Here is a 19,527-nt window from a genome sequence, read left to right on the forward strand (position 1 = left end):
ATTAAATTGTACATAATAAAACCCAATGTTTTATATTTGTTGTAATGACCTATTATGTATTTTTCGGCCTGAATTTTTACTGTATATAAGAAAGATCATATTGTAGGTGTTTGTATTCTCTTAGAAAATCTTGAAGCTTGAATAAAAATCAAGGACCAAGATTCAAAAATCATCTTCGAATCTTTTCATCAATGGTCAAGATTACTTTAGTCAGGGTAACTTGACTACTTGGGAAAATCTCTTCCCATATGTATTTCACTCGCAATCTTCCGTTGACCGTGAATTCAACTTCTTTGCAAACATTAATATAACTAATGTATAATCGATTGATCTTTATACAATACTCGATTAATTAATATATTTATTTATGTTTAGCTGTTGTTTACACATTAACTAACGAGGTTGGAAATAGAGGTGGAAATGCAGGCACCATTTTATCATCCGTAATGACTCGTATAATTTTAATACAATTATACAAATGCGTGTTCCTGGCGACATTGTTATCAATATTCAATATTAGTGTGATTGAAGAACCATGCAATGACTGGATCGAATATATATGATATATTGATATCAGTATTTTATTTGATAAGCCTTGGCCTCTTGCTAAAATAAATAACAAATTAATTAGTTACGTGTTCTCTTTAATATCCTGAGTAAACCGGAGATTTTAATTTATTTTCTTTTGAAAGGTGAATTTCGTTTGAAATTCGTATCGCGATTCAACAACGAGAGGCCTAACATATGTTGTCTTAACCGGGTCCGCGTTATTGAGCTCCCTAGAAATAGAAATGTTTATTTTAAATACCCAATGGGCCGGGGAGAAAACCCCTACTAATCCTCCTGATGCATAACAACTAATAGGGGTAAACTTTGTTCTCTCATACTTAAATTTAGGTATACTCAAAACAAGCCTTATATAGGAATTTTTATATCTACCCCAAGATTTAAACACAAGCCATGAACAAAGAAATTACCTTTCAACTACTGATATTCTAATCATTTAGTAATACTATGATTTCCATAGTTGATCAATTGTCACCTAGCCATGACGAAAAGGCATACATTATTTTTATAATAAATTAGTAACAACAGTGCATAGATTTTTCGAAACTTGTCAAAAAAAGTTCATAAATCCCACCCACAGATTTGGAAATTAAAATGCCTCTGCGCACGCTTTGGATTTGCTATTTTCACATTACCCGTGGTCTTAAACGTTGGCTTTGAAGACCACGTTAGCCTCCAGTATGGTCCGAGTGGAGATTTGCATACGTTGGGTATGATCAGCGTAATTTCAAAAGGAAAGATATGAAACCAGTAATATGACGCAAACGTGAGGTACCATTTCAGTAATTAACTCTTATTATTTTAAGTACACAACTTTGCTGTAAGAATAAGCCAAATAATACTTCTAGCTTTACTATTAGCTATCTGCGGTGCAAGACAATTGCTTAGTTCCTTATAAATATGAAGTTTGACCGTGGCCTCACCTTTTCTTCGCTTCAGGGCTAAAACCGTTTCTAGCCAAAGTTCACGCGAAAAACCCTTCGCACGGAAATGGTTTTAGGAACAAAAGTCACATAAAACAACTTTACATAAAACAATTTTATTTAATGGGTTGGATAAATAAACTGATGTACTAAGAAGGAATCTTTATCTTAGATTGCTTTCAACGAAAAAAGGGAAGAAAAAAACCACGAAATTTCTTAAACCAAAGCCGTTAAACCTATATAAACATAAACCCCCACATTACTGTCCACATATTCTTTATGTTTATAATCTCTCACTCTCTCTACTTCTCAAAAAAAATAAAAATAAAAAATAAAAAAAAACGTATACTCTCTCTAAACATCCAGTTCCAGTTTTGTCTGCCTATCTGAAATTCAAGGTACAATATTTTTCCTTTTAATAAGTAATAAATACACTTATTTCTCTGATTCTTTATGAACTCGATATTAAGCCACAGTATTCGTATAATGTCCCCCTAATATTTTTAGATCATTATTCGTATTACTTACCAACAGTAACTCTGGTTTAGCATACTCGTTCCGTAACAGATATTCATTTTACACATTTTGGGAAAGTCATATCTTTATTTTCCCTATCAATGGTTTATGTTTGGACGTTTGGTTAAAATTTGTAAAATGTCATCTAACTTAAGACAAACAAAATATCAGTACGTAGTGTGGACACTTTTCTTTATAACGGTGAACATATTTATCTTAGTTTCCTGTCTTATTTATTGTGTTTTCAATGTTTTCTTACAGCATAGTTCCCTTGTGTGCGTACTGCGTGTACTCGTAGGGGAACCCTTATTTCTTGATATTTTTTTTCTATTGAAAATCTTTGATTGCTCTTAAATTAATATCAGAACACATGTTTTTAAAGTTCATCCACATGTGTATATAACTAAAGTTGAAACTATGTATGTTGTACAATAAACTTTTTCAAAACATTATATATGTTCACATGTGAATGAAAATATGAACAAATTCATTTATAAATTCACAAAAGACTATATTAAAATTTTGAAACAACTTCTTTTATATCATATATCATTATAACAATTCTCATGTGAATAAACTTAAAAACATGTGAACACATACATAAATTAAGGTCGCGTATAATTCACAAAATTTGATAAAATCAGATGAAATTGGAATTGAATTCCATTATTTACTATATTTGGTCATTCAAAGATGTAGGAAGCTCATTCCGTTGGAATTGTAAACATTCTATCATTTGATGAAATCTCCATTCCTTAGGGATAAGGGAAGAATTTCAATCCTCCCGTCACCTAATTTTTAAAAAAATCAAATACATTCTGTCAAATTTTATTCCTTCAAATTTTGGTTTCTTTGATAGACTTTATTCCTTCCAAAAATATTACGTGAACCCAACGCACCTTTAGAGTTTTACAGTTTTTGAATATTTTTTTTCCAAAATAAAAAAGTCTATACTCGTATTAATTATAATTATCATATAACATAATATAACTTAATAATATATAACAATATTATATTATATTATATTATATTACATTATATTATGAGTACGTAGGTAACTAGAGGATAACGTCCAAATGTAATAATGCCTTTTGAAAGGTTCTTATATAGGGCAATCAGATACGAAGAAGTTAAAGTACAATTACGTAAACAGATATTGGGGATGTTTGATAATAATGATAGAGCTTCTAAAAGGTCAAATAGAAAAGGATAAGATATCAACATGACAATCCTTGACTTTTTTCACATGTTTCAAAAGTCCGAAAAGGTAGGGAAACAAAATAAGTCAAAATACGGACACACTCTTCTTTTTTTTCTTTTTCTTTTCCTCTCTCTCCAATTAAACAACAATATCCATCTCTTTTCAAAGCTTCGGCTGATTCGGAAACGAGAAACGTAAGCCCACCAGGCTAAAAAAAGTCAAACCTCGACCAGGTAGTATTAGCGATGACGTCACCGATAATACTGCGGGCCCCCATGTCCTTAATGGTAAATCTGACAGAGAAAATAACGGGCCCCCTGTCACTGTCAGTGTCAGAGTATTAGCGGCGACATCGCCGCAAATACCTTGGCCGGGTTGACTTTTGCCTGATGTTGTTACCCTGTGCCATAAACTATGCCTTTTATCATATAACATAATATAACTTAATAATATATAACAATATTATATTATATTATATTATATTACATTATATTATGAGTACGTAGGTAACTAGAGGATAACGTCCAAATGTAATAATGCCTTTTGAAAGGTTCTTATATAGGGCAATCAGATACGAAGAAGTTAAAGTACAATTACGTAAACAGATATTGGGGATGTTTGATAATAATGATAGAGCTTCTAAAAGGTCAAATAGAAAAGGATAAGATATCAACATGACAATCCTTGACTTTTTTCACATGTTTCAAAAGTCCGAAAAGGTAGGGAAACAAAATAAGTCAAAATACGGACACACTCTTCTTTTTTTTCTTTTCTTTTCCTCTCTCTCCAATTAAACAACAATATCCATCTCTTTTCAAAGCTTCGGCTGATTCGGAAACGAGAAACGTAAGCCCACCAGGCTAAAAAAAGTCAAACCTCGACCAGGTAGTATTAGCGATGACGTCACCGATAATACTGCGGGCCCCCATGTCCTTAATGGTAAATCTGACAGAGAAAATAACGGGCCCCCTGTCACTGTCAGTGTCAGAGTATTAGCGGCGACATCGCCGCAAATACCTTGGCCGGGTTGACTTTTGCCTGATGTTGTTACCCTGTGCCATAAACTATGCCTTTTATCATATAACATAATATAACTTAATAATATATAACAATATTATATTATATTATATTATATTACATTATATTATGAGTACGTAGGTAACTAGAGGATAACGTCCAAATGTAATAATGCCTTTTGAAAGGTTCTTATATAGGGCAATCAGATACGAAGAAGTTAAAGTACAATTACGTAAACAGATATTGGGGATGTTTGATAATAATGATAGAGCTTCTAAAAGGTCAAATAGAAAAGGATAAGATATCAACATGACAATCCTTGACTTTTTTCACATGTTTCAAAAGTCCGAAAAGGTAGGGAAACAAAATAAGTCAAAATACGGACACACTCTTCTTTTTTTCTTTTTCTTTTCCTCTCTCTCCAATTAAACAACAATATCCATCTCTTTTCAAAGCTTCGGCTGATTCGGAAACGAGAAACGTAAGCCCACCAGGCTAAAAAAAGTCAAACCTCGACCAGGTAGTATTAGCGATGACGTCACCGATAATACTGCGGGCCCCCATGTCCTTAATGGTAAATCTGACAGAGAAAATAACGGGCCCCCTGTCACTGTCAGTGTCAGAGTATTAGCGGCGACATCGCCGCAAATACCTTGGCCGGGTTGACTTTTGCCTGATGTTGTTACCCTGTGCCATAAACTATGCCTTTTATCATATAACATAATATAACTTAATAATATATAACAATATTATATTATATTATATTATATTACATTATATTATGAGTACGTAGGTAACTAGAGGATAACGTCCAAATGTAATAATGCCTTTTGAAAGGTTCTTATATAGGGCAATCAGATACGAAGAAGTTAAAGTACAATTACGTAAACAGATATTGGGGATGTTTGATAATAATGATAGAGCTTCTAAAAGGTCAAATAGAAAAGGATAAGATATCAACATGACAATCCTTGACTTTTTCACATGTTTCAAAAGTCCGAAAAGGTAGGGAAACAAAATAAGTCAAAATACGGACACACTCTTCTTTTTTTTCTTTTTCTTTTCCTCTCTCTCCAATTAAACAACAATATCCATCTCTTTTCAAAGCTTCGGCTGATTCGGAAACGAGAAACGTAAGCCCACCAGGCTAAAAAAAGTCAAACCTCGACCAGGTAGTATTAGCGATGACGTCACCGATAATACTGCGGGCCCCCATGTCCTTAATGGTAAATCTGACAGAGAAAATAACGGGCCCCCTGTCACTGTCAGTGTCAGAGTATTAGCGGCGACATCGCCGCAAATACCTTGGCTGGGTTGACTTTTGCCTGATGTTGTTACCCTGTGTCATAAACTATGCCTTTTGTCTCTTCCTCTTTACCCACACCCACTTGCAACAAATTCTCTTGTCAAAAACACACACACACATTATAAAATTGTTTCCCCTTATCCGGCAAAACACACAGCCATATATATATATATATATAGGGTAACACTCCGGTGAGAACAGTCTTAAAATAAGAACGGTAAAAACACTTGAAAAACATCATTTTGATGCATTAAAAGTCCATAAAACTAACATAGTGCATAACTAATTATCATTATCTAAGTGTTTAACAACACATTGATCCATCAAAATCGAAAAAATCATGTTTTTTGATAGATGCATCATTTTGAAGAATATGCATCCAAGATGGATGCACAAAACAAAAAACATGATTTTCTTGATTTTGATAGGTCAATGTATTGTTATATACTTAAATAATGATGATTAGTTATGCACTATGTTAGTTTTATGGACTTTTAATGCATCAAAATGATGTTTTTTAAGTGTTCTCATCGTTCTTATTTTAAAACTGTTCTTATTTGATTGTCCATATATATATAAATCAGGATTCAAATAACCTAACTTAACTGTCAAATTGAGAAAATCTTAACTTTTAAGTTAAATGAAAGGTTAAGATCAACAAATGGTTTTTAATCTTAATCCTTGATTGAAAATGTTTAATTTTTTTTAACTAAATAGGTTAAAAATCTCCCTAACTATGAGATGATGACATGTGTAATAATCAGGGGGCAAGATTAGAAAGAGAATTAGTGGATACCATATGTCATCTTCTTATAGTTTTAAGATGATTTTTACGCTAATCTTTAAAGAGATTTATCATTTCCATCTATATTAATATCTAAGTGCTGATATTTTAAAAAAAAATGATAAATGTTCCTAAATAGTAGCTTAATAATCCTCCTAATAACCTTAAAACATGACGTGTGTTATCCACTTATTATCTTTTTTAATTTTATCAATGGATTTATACACATGTCATGATCATATTGTAAGAGAATAATTAAGCTATTTTGGTAGGAGGAAATCTGATGTATCTTTTATGTTTAACAACTCATATTGTAGCTTGTGTGTCATTTTTTGGTACTTTTCGCATTTTTTTAAATTATATTGACAATTAAATTTATGTTTTTAGTGCTCGCCATGTGACATTTGCTTTTATCAATTTAAAATAACAAATTAAAAAGTCAAAGACAAAAACTTTGAAAGAATTGAACGAGATCCCATAACCTCCATCTTATAATTTTATGGACAAACAATATAACTTAATATTTATTAAAAAATTTAAACTACAGTAAATATTTAGTAAATACTAAAGCTAATTAAAAAACATTGATAATATAATTGTCTATTTTAGATCAACTGAAAATATATGTTTAAGAAGCTTCTTAGATCAACAAGTTGAGAATTACTCATTACTGTTAAAAAAAGAAAGACTTCATAAACTGACCAACTGCATGAACCATATAATTAGTTAATTTGTAACAGCAGTTGCAGCAAAGGCGGGAGGTTTTTGATGGTTTTAGCGTGGCATCCGAGAGGTGTCAGTGAGAGTAAGGTGGTGAGACGTCACATTTTTACTTGATATCTCTAATCTTAAAATTATGGCAGTTTGGTCAGGTCAGTATAGATCAGGCCATCAGGGTCAAAACAAATGAATATAACATGTACATGTGTGCATATTATATGTTATGATATGTAACATGGATGGAGGTCGAATATATAGTTTGGGGCGTGATTCACTTGTATCTTGTCCTATGGTCCAAGCGCAAAATCTTCTATACGATTTGATGATTTTGAACCGTAAATACTTGACAAAATTTCAAATACTTTTGTCCCATATTACTAACGAACCAAATGAGTTTTCTTTTGGCCAGCCAAGTTTCATTCGTAGACAACAATCGCTTTTTATTTTTTTGTTGATTGAGTTTGTGTAGTTAGCCTGTTTTTGAATCACACTTCCAAAGGTCCTCCGAATACTGATCCTATGCCATTTACTTTTGACTTCAGAATCTGAAGATATATGAACAACCTGACAATGGCCAACGAGATTATTCTACAAATTGATATTGAACTTGAACCTATGCTCAACATAAGCACAGTAACTTTTTCAAGAGCCCAGAAAAGATGGCGTCTCGCTTACCATTCAATTAGCTTCTCAAACACACTGAGATCCTATACTGAACTTCCCAAGAAGTATTCATCCATTACTGAGATATTAGCAGCAGTAGCTTCACATACAGCTCCTGAAACTAGTCCAAATGCTACCAATATTGATGCTAATGTGGAAGAATTGTGGGGTGTTGACCAGAGTGCCCTCGCCGAATTGATGAAAAACAAAGACTTGGATATGCTTAGAAAGTTTAATGGCGTCGAAGGCTTGGCTAAATCTCTTCACACCACTCTTGAACATGGAATAAATGGGCAAGATATAGAAAGAAGGAAAACTGCATTTGGTTCCAATGTTTGCTCCAAGCCAACACCAAAACCATTTTGGTCTTTTGTGGTGGGGGCTTTCGGAGACCCCACAATTGTCATACTGCTTATTGCTGCTGCCTTTTCTTCCGACATAAATGTGGCAGAAGAAAGATGGGGCGAGGGCCTTAAAATCTTAGTCTCCCTCGGCATGGCTCTTGTTGTGTCTTCTGTAACCAGCTTCTTTCAAGAGAGACAGTTTGATAGTTTGCCCAAAAGGAGCAACAATGCAAAGATAGATGCTATAAGAGAAGGGAGGAGGCAAAAAGTACTCGTTTCTGATGTGGTGGTCGGGGATATCGTATGTCTTAGTGTTGGGGATCAGATTCCCGCCAACGGGTTGATCATCAATGGCCATTCTTTGCTTATTAATGTATCGAGAATGACAGGAGAGACCAAATACATACACGATGGCGGCACCGATACTGCCTTCTTATATTCTGGTTCAAAAGTGGCTGACGGGAACGCTCGAATGCTTGTGATATCGGTGGGGGTGGACACTGCTTCCGCCAGTGATTCCAATGAGACAACACAGTTACAATCTCGTATCGGGAAGCTCATGGATTTAATTCGGAAGGTTGGCTTGATAGTTTCTACCCTCGTGCTTGTAATTATGTTGATCCTGCGTTTCACAGGATATACAAGACATAAGAATGGAAAGTGGGATTGCCAGCAGAAACACACAGATATATTGGACAAACTTAACTCTTTCACACGTATGTGGATTGCAACTGCACAAGACATACGACTAGCTGTTACTCTCACACTTGCTTACTGTAGAAAGAGATTGATGGGCAATCACGTTATGGTCAGGAAGTTATCAGCCTGCGAGACCATGGGTTCAGCCACTGTCATATGCACCGGTAAAACAGGGACTTTGACCATGAATAAAATGCAAGTTGGGAAATTTTGGGTTGGCCTTGTCCATATCAAAGATGATTCTTTAATAAGAACAATAAATGCAAAAGTTCTTGAGCTTTACCATCAAGGAGTCGGTTTAAATACCACTGGTATTGATTACAATTCAGAAACCGCACTTGAATATTCTGGAAATCCAACGGAAAAGGCAATTCTATCATGGGCAGTGACGAAACTGGCCATGGATACAGAGAAACTGAATCAAGATTATACCATTCTCGATGTTGAGACTTTCAATTCTGAGAAGAAAAGAAGCATGGTTTCCATTAGAAACAACAAAGACAATATTGTACATGTTCACTGGAAAGGAGCTGCTGAGATGGTTCTAGCGATGTGTTCAAATTATTATGATAGAAACGGTGTTATAAAGTCCATAGATCCTGAGAAAAAGATACGATTTGAAAAAATAATACGAAGTATGGCAGAGAGTTCACTCAGGTGCATCGCTTTTGCTCATAAGAAGAAAGATAATACAGGGAACGAAGAAGAGTTGATATTGTTAGGCATTGTTGGGATCAGAGATCAATGTAGACTAGGGGCAAAGAAAGCTATTGAGAATTGTCGTTCGGCTGGGGTGGATATTAAGATGATAACCGGAGACAATGTTTTCACAGCAAAAGCCATTGCCACATATTGTGGAATACTTAAACCTGGTCAACCGGTAACGGTAAGCAAGCATACCCTTAACATTTTTGTTTTAATATAAAAACTAGATTAAAAAGTAATAACAGTTCGTGAAATGGTAATCCATCCCCAAATTTTGATTAATTATGTATGTACCGCTGTAGGGTGATGGAAGAAAAGTAATAACAGGTGAGGAGTTTCGTAGTTTCACAGAGGATCAGAGAATGGAGAAAGTTGACAGTATACGAGTAATGGCAAGATCAACACCCTTGGATAAGCTTATGATGGTGGAGTGCTTGAGAAAGAAAGGTCACGTGGTTGCAGTCACAGGCCATGATACAGATGATGCACATGCTCTGAAAGAAGCAGACATTGGACTTTCCATGGGGATTCAGGGTACTGAGGTGGTCAAGGAGAGCTCGGACATTGTCATCTTAAATGATGATTTTGGTTCTATCGTAGAGGCATTGAGATGGGGGCGGCGTGCATACAAGAACATCCGGAAGTTTGTTAAACATCAACTTACCGTAACTATTGCAGCTCTTGCCATCAACTCCATTGCAACTGCTTGTGCTACTGATGCTCCTCTAACGGTAGTCCAACTTTTGTGGGTCAACATCCTCATGGATAGTTTAGGCGCTATAGCACTTGCAACAGAGTGCCCTGCTAAAGAACTCAAGCATAATCTACCCATGGATAGAGGTGCACCCATTTTAACAAATGACATGTGCAGAAACATACTGGCACAGGCTCTGTATCAGATAGTCTTGTTGTCGACGTTCCAGTTCAAAGGTAGATCAATCTTCAATGTAAATGAGAAAGTGAAGAACACTATGATCTTCAATACTTTCGTTCTCTGCCAAGTGTTCAATATATTCAACTCAAGAAAACCAGATAATAGAAATGTGTTCAAAGGTGTTTACAAGAACTACATATTTCTCGGTGTTATTGGGATTACTATCATTATTCAGGTTGTGATAGTGGAGTGCCTAAATAATTTTGCAGACACAGAAAAATTGAATAGAAAGCAGTGGAAAATTTGTATAATCTCTGCAGCCTTATCGTTGCCTATCGGGTTCGTTGCAAAGTTTATACCAGTACCAAATACACCACTTGCAAGCCATAAACATAGGTGGATTTAGTACAGGTATGGACAGAACACTGCACTTTTTTACTTTAAGTTGCTCTTCATTGTTCCAAATTGTAATGTAATGGGCAAAGTAGTAACCCAAAGTTGGTTTACCAAGTTAGGGTTTTTGCTACCCTATGTTACTAAGTGTAAAACTATGTATTTATAGTACTATTTAATTTAATTACACTTTTTAGTATCTTGTAAACTGACTTATAGTATGCAATATGTTTTCACAGAAGGATGGTTTTGTTGATGCTTTAATTTAGGCTCATCTTTAGTGCAACTACTGTTATTTTTTACAACGATGCTAGTAAACAAGGTTACTGTGGTTTTTCTGTATGTAACTGCATCTTGTATAAGAATTTTGTTGGAAAACTTTTTGCCATCTAGTTTGTCAAACAAGTTTTCATTGCTCAAAATATTGTAGAACCATTATATCCCGAATTGACACTACTGGATTAAATCATTTCACCTAAAACCGGAAGTGCCATGACCACTTTCATCCCATATTCCTATGCGGCAAGCCGGCAACTGGTTAAGTGACAACGTGTGGTGTGTGAATTTGAAAGTTTAAAACCGGAGTTCTTATTTCGGGCCTTAAAGTGAGGTTTTTTATTTTAGTGTTTGTTGGTCATCAGATGTATACTTGGAAGTGTCAGTTCATTGTATAATTGTTATTGGGATTATGTATAAAAGAAAGCTAAAGTGTATTTTAGTACTCAAAACTTGGTTACCTGATTCTTTGTACCCTGATAAGATATTCTTATCAGAGTATGGACGTATTTTTCTAGTATGGTTATAAATATATTCATAATTAGTAGAATAAAAAAAACTAAGATGTAAATTTGCGTTACCAAAGAAGCAGGTAAAAAATTTAAGATAGTCTTGTTGTCGACCTTCCAGTTCAGAGGTAGACCAATTTTCAATGTAAATGAGAAAGTGAAGAATAGTGGTATTAGTGTAATCTCCAATACTTTTGTTCTCTGCCAAGTGTTCAATGAATTTAGCTCAAGGAAGGCAGAGAATAGAAATGTGTTAGAAGGTCTTTACAAACCACGTATTTCTCAACATTATTGGGATGACTATCATAATTCAGGTTGTGATGATGGAGTACTACTTAAATAATTTTGCAGAGACGGGGAAATTGAATAGAAAGCAGTGGGGAATTTGTATAACTTTTGCAGACTTATCGTTGCCTATCGGGTTGGTCACAAAGTTTATACCAGTACCGAATACACCATTTTCAAGCTATAAAAAAAGGTGGATAAGTACAGGTCTGGACGGAACACAGAACACTACAGGTCTACAGTATTTTACATATATTTGCATTTCATTGTTCCAAATTTTTATGTGATGGGCAAAGTATATTTTAGTACCCCAAACTTGTTCCAGCAGGGTAGTTTTATACTTTTACCCATGTAATTACAAGCTGTAGATACAACCAATATGTTTGACTATGAGACTAGCAAATTTACAAATATACAAATGTTTTTAGTTTTCCAGTAGCCTCTTTGAGTGTGTGTTTTCACTGAAGGATCGTGTTGTTAATACTTTAGTTTAAGCTCATCTTTAGTGAAACTAGTGTTCATGTTTTACGATGATGCTAGTAAATTAAGCTTCTTTTTTTTCTTCTAATTTATTAAGCTTATGGAGGCTATTGTGGTTTTTAACTGTATCTTGTATAATTGCTACTGGGGTTATGTATAAATTAAGCTAAAGTGTATTTTAGTACCCCAACACTTGGTTACCCGGTTCTTCAATACCTTATGAAGGGTGCAAGATGTAAGCTTTTCGACACTTAATAACTTCATTTCCCCCTTGCTGTTCTGTCTGTTAAACACTTAAACTTATTCTTTAAACAAATCTTAAAAACACAATCTGCAGAACATGAAACATTTATACGGACTCGTATCAGAAAATTTCTTAGATGGTTATGTATCACACCATATGACTGTTAATATAAGTTCTCCGGCTTCGTTTAGGGCCAACACTATGTAACTACTATGTTGTTTATTTGGCGGATCCATGAATTTAAAAGGCTGTGGGCACGAAAACTTACCTCAAACTATTAAAGAAAAAACAGCATAAGAAAAACCTTAGACAGCAGCAATTTTCAGCATAAAACAGCTTGGAGAAGCCAAAATTCTGCACAGCAAAAAACAGCATGAAAACTGCTACAATTCTGCACCACTAACAGTTTGATATAGCCAAAACTCTGCAACAAAAAACAGCCATAATTCTACACTGTTTCACCAAGAAAAAAAAAACAAACAAAAATCAAAAAATAGCAACAAAAGAAACTGCAATTAAACAGAATGAATGTTAGGAGCAAAATATGACCAAAAAATGTTTCTCTCATTAAACCATGATAATCTGTTCTTTTTGTAATACATCAATATACTCGCCAAGTAGCAACAAAGCACGTCATCACCAGATTCTAACTAATTACCATACTTCCCGTACCGCTCCACACCAAAACATCTTCCCTATCATTCTTTAGTGGTAATTTACGACCACGTGGTTGACACGGTCCATTAACCCAATATTTTCTCCTTATTTCATCTCATTGATTAGGATGATAAGCCAAACTATCGATGGGATCCATGTAAGATTATCCAAACAACTAATTTAGGCATTGTAAGTGTAGAAATTGGCGGTGGTAGGTATTGTTGCTTGAATGTCTAAGCAATTTGATGTTTCGAAACGAGTTGTAATATTTTTTGGGATAAATAAAAAAAATATATAAAAAATTAGAGGCAATAAATAGCCTATTCGAATCTGAAATATACAGCAACAATAATATACTACCCAACAGAAAGCGTTGAGATATTTCCACTAATTTGAGTATTTGACCAACAATATTCTCATCTCTTCAATATTATTGACAAAAGTCTAATACTGTCTTTATCAAAAAGTTGTTGAGATCTTCAATCATTGGTTATGTAACGTTTACTTTCTGATGAGTGAATGATTAATGTATAATTAATTAAAAATCACTAGTTAATATGTTGATGGGATTACTCAAATGTAGATGATTTTTACACGGAAAATATTACTTCGTCTACAGAATTTGGATGGAATGGACTATTATACCCTTTAAAGTCTTTTAATAATTCATGTCCTCTAAATAATTTACTCGTACGTCAAAAAGTCAAAGTCATTCCTTATTCCAGTATCATGTGCTTCCGGCTTCCTTGACTCATCGGGTACGAACTATATAGTGATGTTCAATCGATTTTAAAGTCACTATCATTTGATATATATTGTTGTCGACAGTTAGAGAAAGACCACTAAAAATTAGGATTTATCTTTTGCCTCATTCATCAACCCTAGTAAACTACTATAGTGATGTTCAATCGATTTATCATCACCGGCTAGTTTTCTTCAAACTCGGTCATCACAAATTAAGCTACAGGAATATATGGTTAATGTATGGTAAGTCCCTAAATCGAGATATATCGCATCAGAAAAAAATACCAAAGGGTTATCTTTTCTGTACATATGCAATACATCGATGCATCTATGTGTTTGTAATTGTTGTCGGTAGCTATATATATGTATCGGAAATGAGTTTAGTACTGTCGATACATACAGACTTTAATTAGAGATCCAATCTTGATGGTAACTCCCACTATGAAGTGGTGGATTTGGAAGTGAGGTAAGATCCGGTGGCTACCGCACAATACTTCCAATTTTTAGAAGTTTATGATTATAAATTGTACTCCAACCATATTAAAAGGTAAAATTGTCTATTCATGCTACTTTTTAGTGTATCAAGTAAATAATTCCGTGTAAATATCAGCTCCCTTATTCAAATGTGACTCGATAGAGACAAGGTTTGTCGACTGATAACTATATTTTTTTTTTCTTTCTTTCTTGAATTTTATATGTTAGTGCGTGTTTTGTAAATATGTAATTGTATTTTCTTTTGTATTAATCATGTTTAATTAGGAAGGTTTGTAATGTAATTAGTCAAGGACTTATGTGTAATTAAGGAGGGGGTTTAATGCAAAATGTGTGCCTTAATAAACCCCTCTCCAACCATTTGTAATGACCTTTTGCCAATTTTACCTTCCATTTTTCCGTTCTCTCTACTTTCTTTCTGAGACACTTAACCACTTTAACACAATTTAGCATAGAAACCACAAACACACTAGCTATTTTTGTAAATGTAACGATAACCTGAAAAACTAGACCCATAATATCCCAATACCCAATTTAAAAAAAAATCTTATAAAAAAATAGCATTTCCAACGGACCCAACTTATGCCTAACGTCGACACACCAACGCCGGCCTTCCACACCACAAAGACCCTACAATGACACCAATTGCCTGATGATTTAACAGTTCAAACCACCACCCCTAGATGGTTGGGCTTCGACGCAGGGTGGAAGACCCGTTACAGACACTCTTAGACCCATTCTTGTATGAAGCTTAGAAATGGCCTTTCTGGTACAGGTATCAACTTCACCAACACCCCCATAGGCCACGATAAGGCTGCAAATACAATACATATTCCCCATTCTTTCCCATTTAATCTCTTTATACCTGCAAATGCTTGTAGGAACTCCATCAACAATACTTGAAGAATTATAGTCACCCCAATAATCCCAAGGAATACACGATTCTTGCGAAGACCTTTGAATATGTTTCTCTTCTCCAACTTCCTTGAGTTGAACTCATTAAACACTTGGCAGAGCACAAATGTATTGAAGATAATAGTATTCTTCACTTTCTCATTTACATTGAACATTGATCTACCTCTAAACTCAAAAGTCAACAAAATCACTATCTGATACAAAGATTGCGCAGACATGTTCCTCAACATGACGTTTGTTATAAGAGGTGTGGCTTGACCTACTGGCGGCTTTTGCATGAGTTCTTTAGTGGGCTTCTCGAAAGCAAATGCTAGAGCACCTAAGATATTGATGATAAAGTTGGTCCATAATAGTTGGACTGAAGTTAGGGGAATACCTCCTGCGGAAGCCGCTTTAACAAAGTTGATAACAAGAGCTACAAAATTTGCAGGAACTTGAAATTGAAGAAACTTTTGTATGTTGATGTATGCACACCGCCCCCATTTCAATGCCTCGAAAAAAGATGCAAAATCATCATCTAAAATGACAATATCTGAGCTTTCCTTAGCCACCACAGTGCCTTGAATCCCCATGGAAAGCCCAACATTTGCTTCTTTCAGAGCGGGTGCATCATTAGAACCATCACCTGTGACTGCAACCACATGACCTTTCTTTTTCAGGCACTGCACCATCAGAAGCTTGTCAGAAGGAGATGATCTTGCCATGACACGAATGTTGTCAACTTTGTTCATTCGTTTGTCATTCGTGTAGTTACGGAATTTCCTACCTTCTATTACCTCTCCTTTGCTTACATGTTCACCAGCTTCTAGTATCCCACATTCTGTGGCTATGGCTTTTGCTGTGAAAATGTTGTCTCCGGTTATCATCTTAACTTGCACCCCCGCAGACTTGAACGTGTCAATAGCTCTCTTTGCCCCTGGTCTACATGGATCTTTGATCCCAACAATGCCTAGCAATGTCAATTCTTCTCTGTTTAGTGTTTTTTCGGTTGTACCATGATCTGCTGGAATCTCCTTATGAGCAAAAGCAATGCACCTGAGGCTACTTGCTGCCATTCCTTGAATGATCTTCTTAAATTGTGTCTTCTCTTGTTGATTTATCGCCTTTACAAGACCGTCTTTCTGATAATAGTTTGAACACATTTCCAGCACCACCTCTGCAGCTCCTTTCCAGTGGACATGGATGGTGTTATCTTCTTTCCTCTTCACAGAAACTCCACTTCGTCTCTTCTCAGAATTAAACGTCTCAACGTGGAGAATCGTAGAATCTTCTTTCAGTTTCTCCATATCAATACCCAAATTAGTCACACCCCATGACAGAATTGCCTTTTCAGTTGGACTACCAGTATACTCATTAGGAATTGATTTGTAAACATCACCAGCAGTATTCAAACCGGCTCCTTCACGGTAAAGTTTAAGAATTTTTTCGTCTACTTCTCTGTAAGAATCATCTTCAACGAGATCATTTCCAAGCCAGAACCTTGTAACTTTCATTTGGTTTGTTGTCAAAGTTCCTGTTTTATCGGTGCATAGAATAGTGGCTGCACCAATGGTATCACAAGCCGACAACTTCCTGACCAAAACCTGATGAGCCATCATTCTCTTCACGGCACGAGCAAGTGTGAAAGTAACGGCTAGAGGTAGGCCTTCAGCGGTTGCCATCACAGCACGTGTAAAAGAGTTGAGAATGTCGTTTGTATCTGTACATTGCCCATCATAGTTCCAGTTGCCATTCTTATCTCTTGTGTATCCAGTGCAATAGCGAATCAACATAATTGCAAATTCAATGAAACCAACTATAAGACCAATATATGCAATAATGGTGGTTGGTCTAATGAGACGAGATTGCATTGGCGTTTGCTCCTTGGAACCGCCGCTTCTTGTAGAGCTCATTGTCTTCTCCCAATACGTGTTCACCCCGACTGCTATCACAAGCATTCGAGCATGCCCATCAGCCACCTTTGAACCCGAGAACAAAAATGGTTTCTTGATGGCATCAATATGTATATGATCACTCTCCCCTGTCATACTTGACTCGTCCACGTACAAAGATTGTCCATTTATGAACAATCCGTCGGCTGGTATTTGATCTCCTACGTTGAGAACGACGACATCCCCAACCACAACATCAAGAATCGATATTTTTTTACTCCTTCCTTCTCGTATAACTTCTGTCTTGATGTTGTTGTTTATTTTTGACAAATCGTCAAAATGCCTCTCTTGACAATATTCAATAAATGTCGATACAATGATAATCTGAAAGATGGCGAGAACGATACTACAACCCTCATACCAACCTTGTTTAGCGCCGATTTGTTTAAAACCGAACCCAAGAGAAAGTGCAGCACATGCTAACAGAATAAGAATAGTAGTATCCTTGCAAGCCATCACCACAAAAGAAGCAAAACTCTTGCTACGTTTCTTTACGCAAGTGTTGGAACCAAATACACGTTTTCTTCTTGCGTTATCTTGGCCATTTTTTGTCCCGCTTTCAAGATTGGTCTCGAGAGCTAGAGCTAAGCCATTCACACCATGAAACTTGCGAATAAGCATCTTCAAGTTCTTCGTTTTCATCAAATCGACAAGCTCAGTCTGGTCAACGTCATATAGTCGCTCACTATAATCATCATCACGCGAAGAAGCTGCTGCTACTATTTCAGTCGTGATCGGGTAATGTACTGGTTTCTTGGAAAGTTTGGAAATGGAGTTGGAGAAATGAATCGAAAAATATGCGAGGCGCCATCTTTTCTTGGCTTTAGAAAGTGAGATTGTGCTAATGTTGTATAAAGTAGCTCCAATGTGATATTGTGTAGGGAAATGATCTTTAACCATTTTGAGAAAGAAACAATTATACTGATTGAGGCTAGAATTTAGAGAAATGATATGAAGGCTAAAATTAAAGTTATGCAATGTATTTATAATACTCGATGAGTTATTAATTAAGGAAATCGCATGGAACTTTCTTCACCTTTACATTGGTTTTTAATAACCTCAAGTTCAACCAAGGGTGACTAAGGGTGTAGTCGGTTATATATATATATATGGGTGAGATATTTTGAGACCACCTTTTATTTTAGGACCAACTAGGACTATTGATTTTTGTACACCATCATCATCTACTACGATATACAAGACTTTTTTGTAAAAACACTAAGACTTTTCGGCGACGGGCCCACAGAAAAATCATGTATAAGTTAACTTACACAAACTTACACATGTGTATGTGTAAGTTAACTTATACATGATTTTTCTGTGGGCCCGTCGCCGAAAAGTCTTAGTGTTTTTATAAAAAAGTCTTGTATATCGTAGTAGATGATGATGGTGGTGTGTAAGTTACGAAAATCAATGGACCTTTTTTGGACTTTTTTTAGTTGGTCTCAAATTATCTTTCTCATATATATATATATATGGGTGAGATAATTTGAGACCACCTCTTATTTTAGGACCAACTAGGACCATTGATTTTTGTACACCATCATGATCTACTACGATATACAAGACTTTTTTGTAAAAACACTAAGACTTTCCGGCGATGGATCCATAGAAAAATCATGTGTAAGTTACTTACACATGTGTAACTTACACATGTATATCATAGTAGATCATGATGGTGGTGTGTAACTTACGAAAATCAATGGTCCTTTTTTGGACTTTTTTTAGTTGGTCTCAAATTATCTTTCCCCTATATATATATAAATATAGGGGAAAGATAATTTAAGACCAACTAAAAAAAGTCCAAAAAAGGACCATTGATTTTCGTAAATTACACACCACCATCATGATCTACTACGATATACAAGACTTTTTTGCAAAAACACTAAGACTTTCCAGCGACGGGCCCACAGAAAAATCATGTAAGTAACTTACACATGATTTTCTGGTGGGTCCATCGCCAGAAAGTCTTAGTGTTTTTACAAAAAAGTCTTGTATATCGTAGTAGATGATGATGGTGTACAAAAATCAATGGTCCTAGTTGGTCCTAAAATAAGAGGTGGTCTCAAAATATCTCACCCCTATATATATATATATATATATATATATATAGGATAGAAAAAGTTTCATGTGAGGACCATTTAAATTTGAAGAACCATAAAAACTTCTAAGTTATAACTGAGTATTCACATATGAATGTTATATGTGAACATATTCGTTCAGCACGTAATATTGGTATATATGTAGCTAGTGGCAGCGACATCCACCCTTTACAAATCAGG

General features: G+C 35.3%; 2 protein-coding genes across 2 annotated transcripts; one reads left to right on the top strand and one right to left on the bottom strand.

Annotated features, from left to right (window-relative positions):
- The first annotated feature begins 1,810 nt into the window (after nt 1-1,810).
- LOC122582866 (calcium-transporting ATPase 12, plasma membrane-type-like) lies at nt 1,811-10,945 on the top strand. Its single transcript, XM_043755300.1, has 3 exons — nt 1,811-1,888; nt 7,577-9,626; nt 9,748-10,945. The coding sequence occupies exons 2-3, from the start codon at nt 7,590-7,592 to the stop codon at nt 10,723-10,725; spliced, it is 3,015 nt and encodes a 1,004-aa protein (XP_043611235.1). The 5' UTR covers nt 1,811-1,888; nt 7,577-7,589; the 3' UTR covers nt 10,726-10,945.
- A 3,996-nt stretch (nt 10,946-14,941) lies between these two features.
- LOC122583118 (calcium-transporting ATPase 12, plasma membrane-type-like) lies at nt 14,942-18,145 on the bottom strand. The gene has a single exon (XM_043755552.1). It carries the CDS (start codon nt 18,143-18,145, stop codon nt 15,128-15,130), a length of 3,018 nt encoding a protein of 1,005 aa, XP_043611487.1. The 3' UTR covers nt 14,942-15,127.
- Between the last annotated feature and the right edge of the window lie 1,382 nt (nt 18,146-19,527).

This window comes from Erigeron canadensis, chromosome 9 (assembly GCF_010389155.1).
Source record: "Erigeron canadensis isolate Cc75 chromosome 9, C_canadensis_v1, whole genome shotgun sequence".
Classification (NCBI taxonomy): Eukaryota; Viridiplantae; Streptophyta; class Magnoliopsida; order Asterales; family Asteraceae; genus Erigeron; species Erigeron canadensis.

Excerpts from the sequence above, each read along its gene's own strand:
- LOC122582866 (XM_043755300.1), top strand. The coding sequence starts at position 7,590 with ATGAACAACCTGACAATGGCCAACGAGATTATTCTACAAATTGATATT. Across the intron at positions 9,627-9,747 it reads AACCTGGTCAACCGGTAACG|GGTGATGGAAGAAAAGTAAT; the intron begins GTAAGCAAGCAT and ends GTACCGCTGTAG.
- LOC122583118 (XM_043755552.1), bottom strand. The coding sequence starts at position 18,145 with ATGGTTAAAGATCATTTCCCTACACAATATCACATTGGAGCTACTTTA.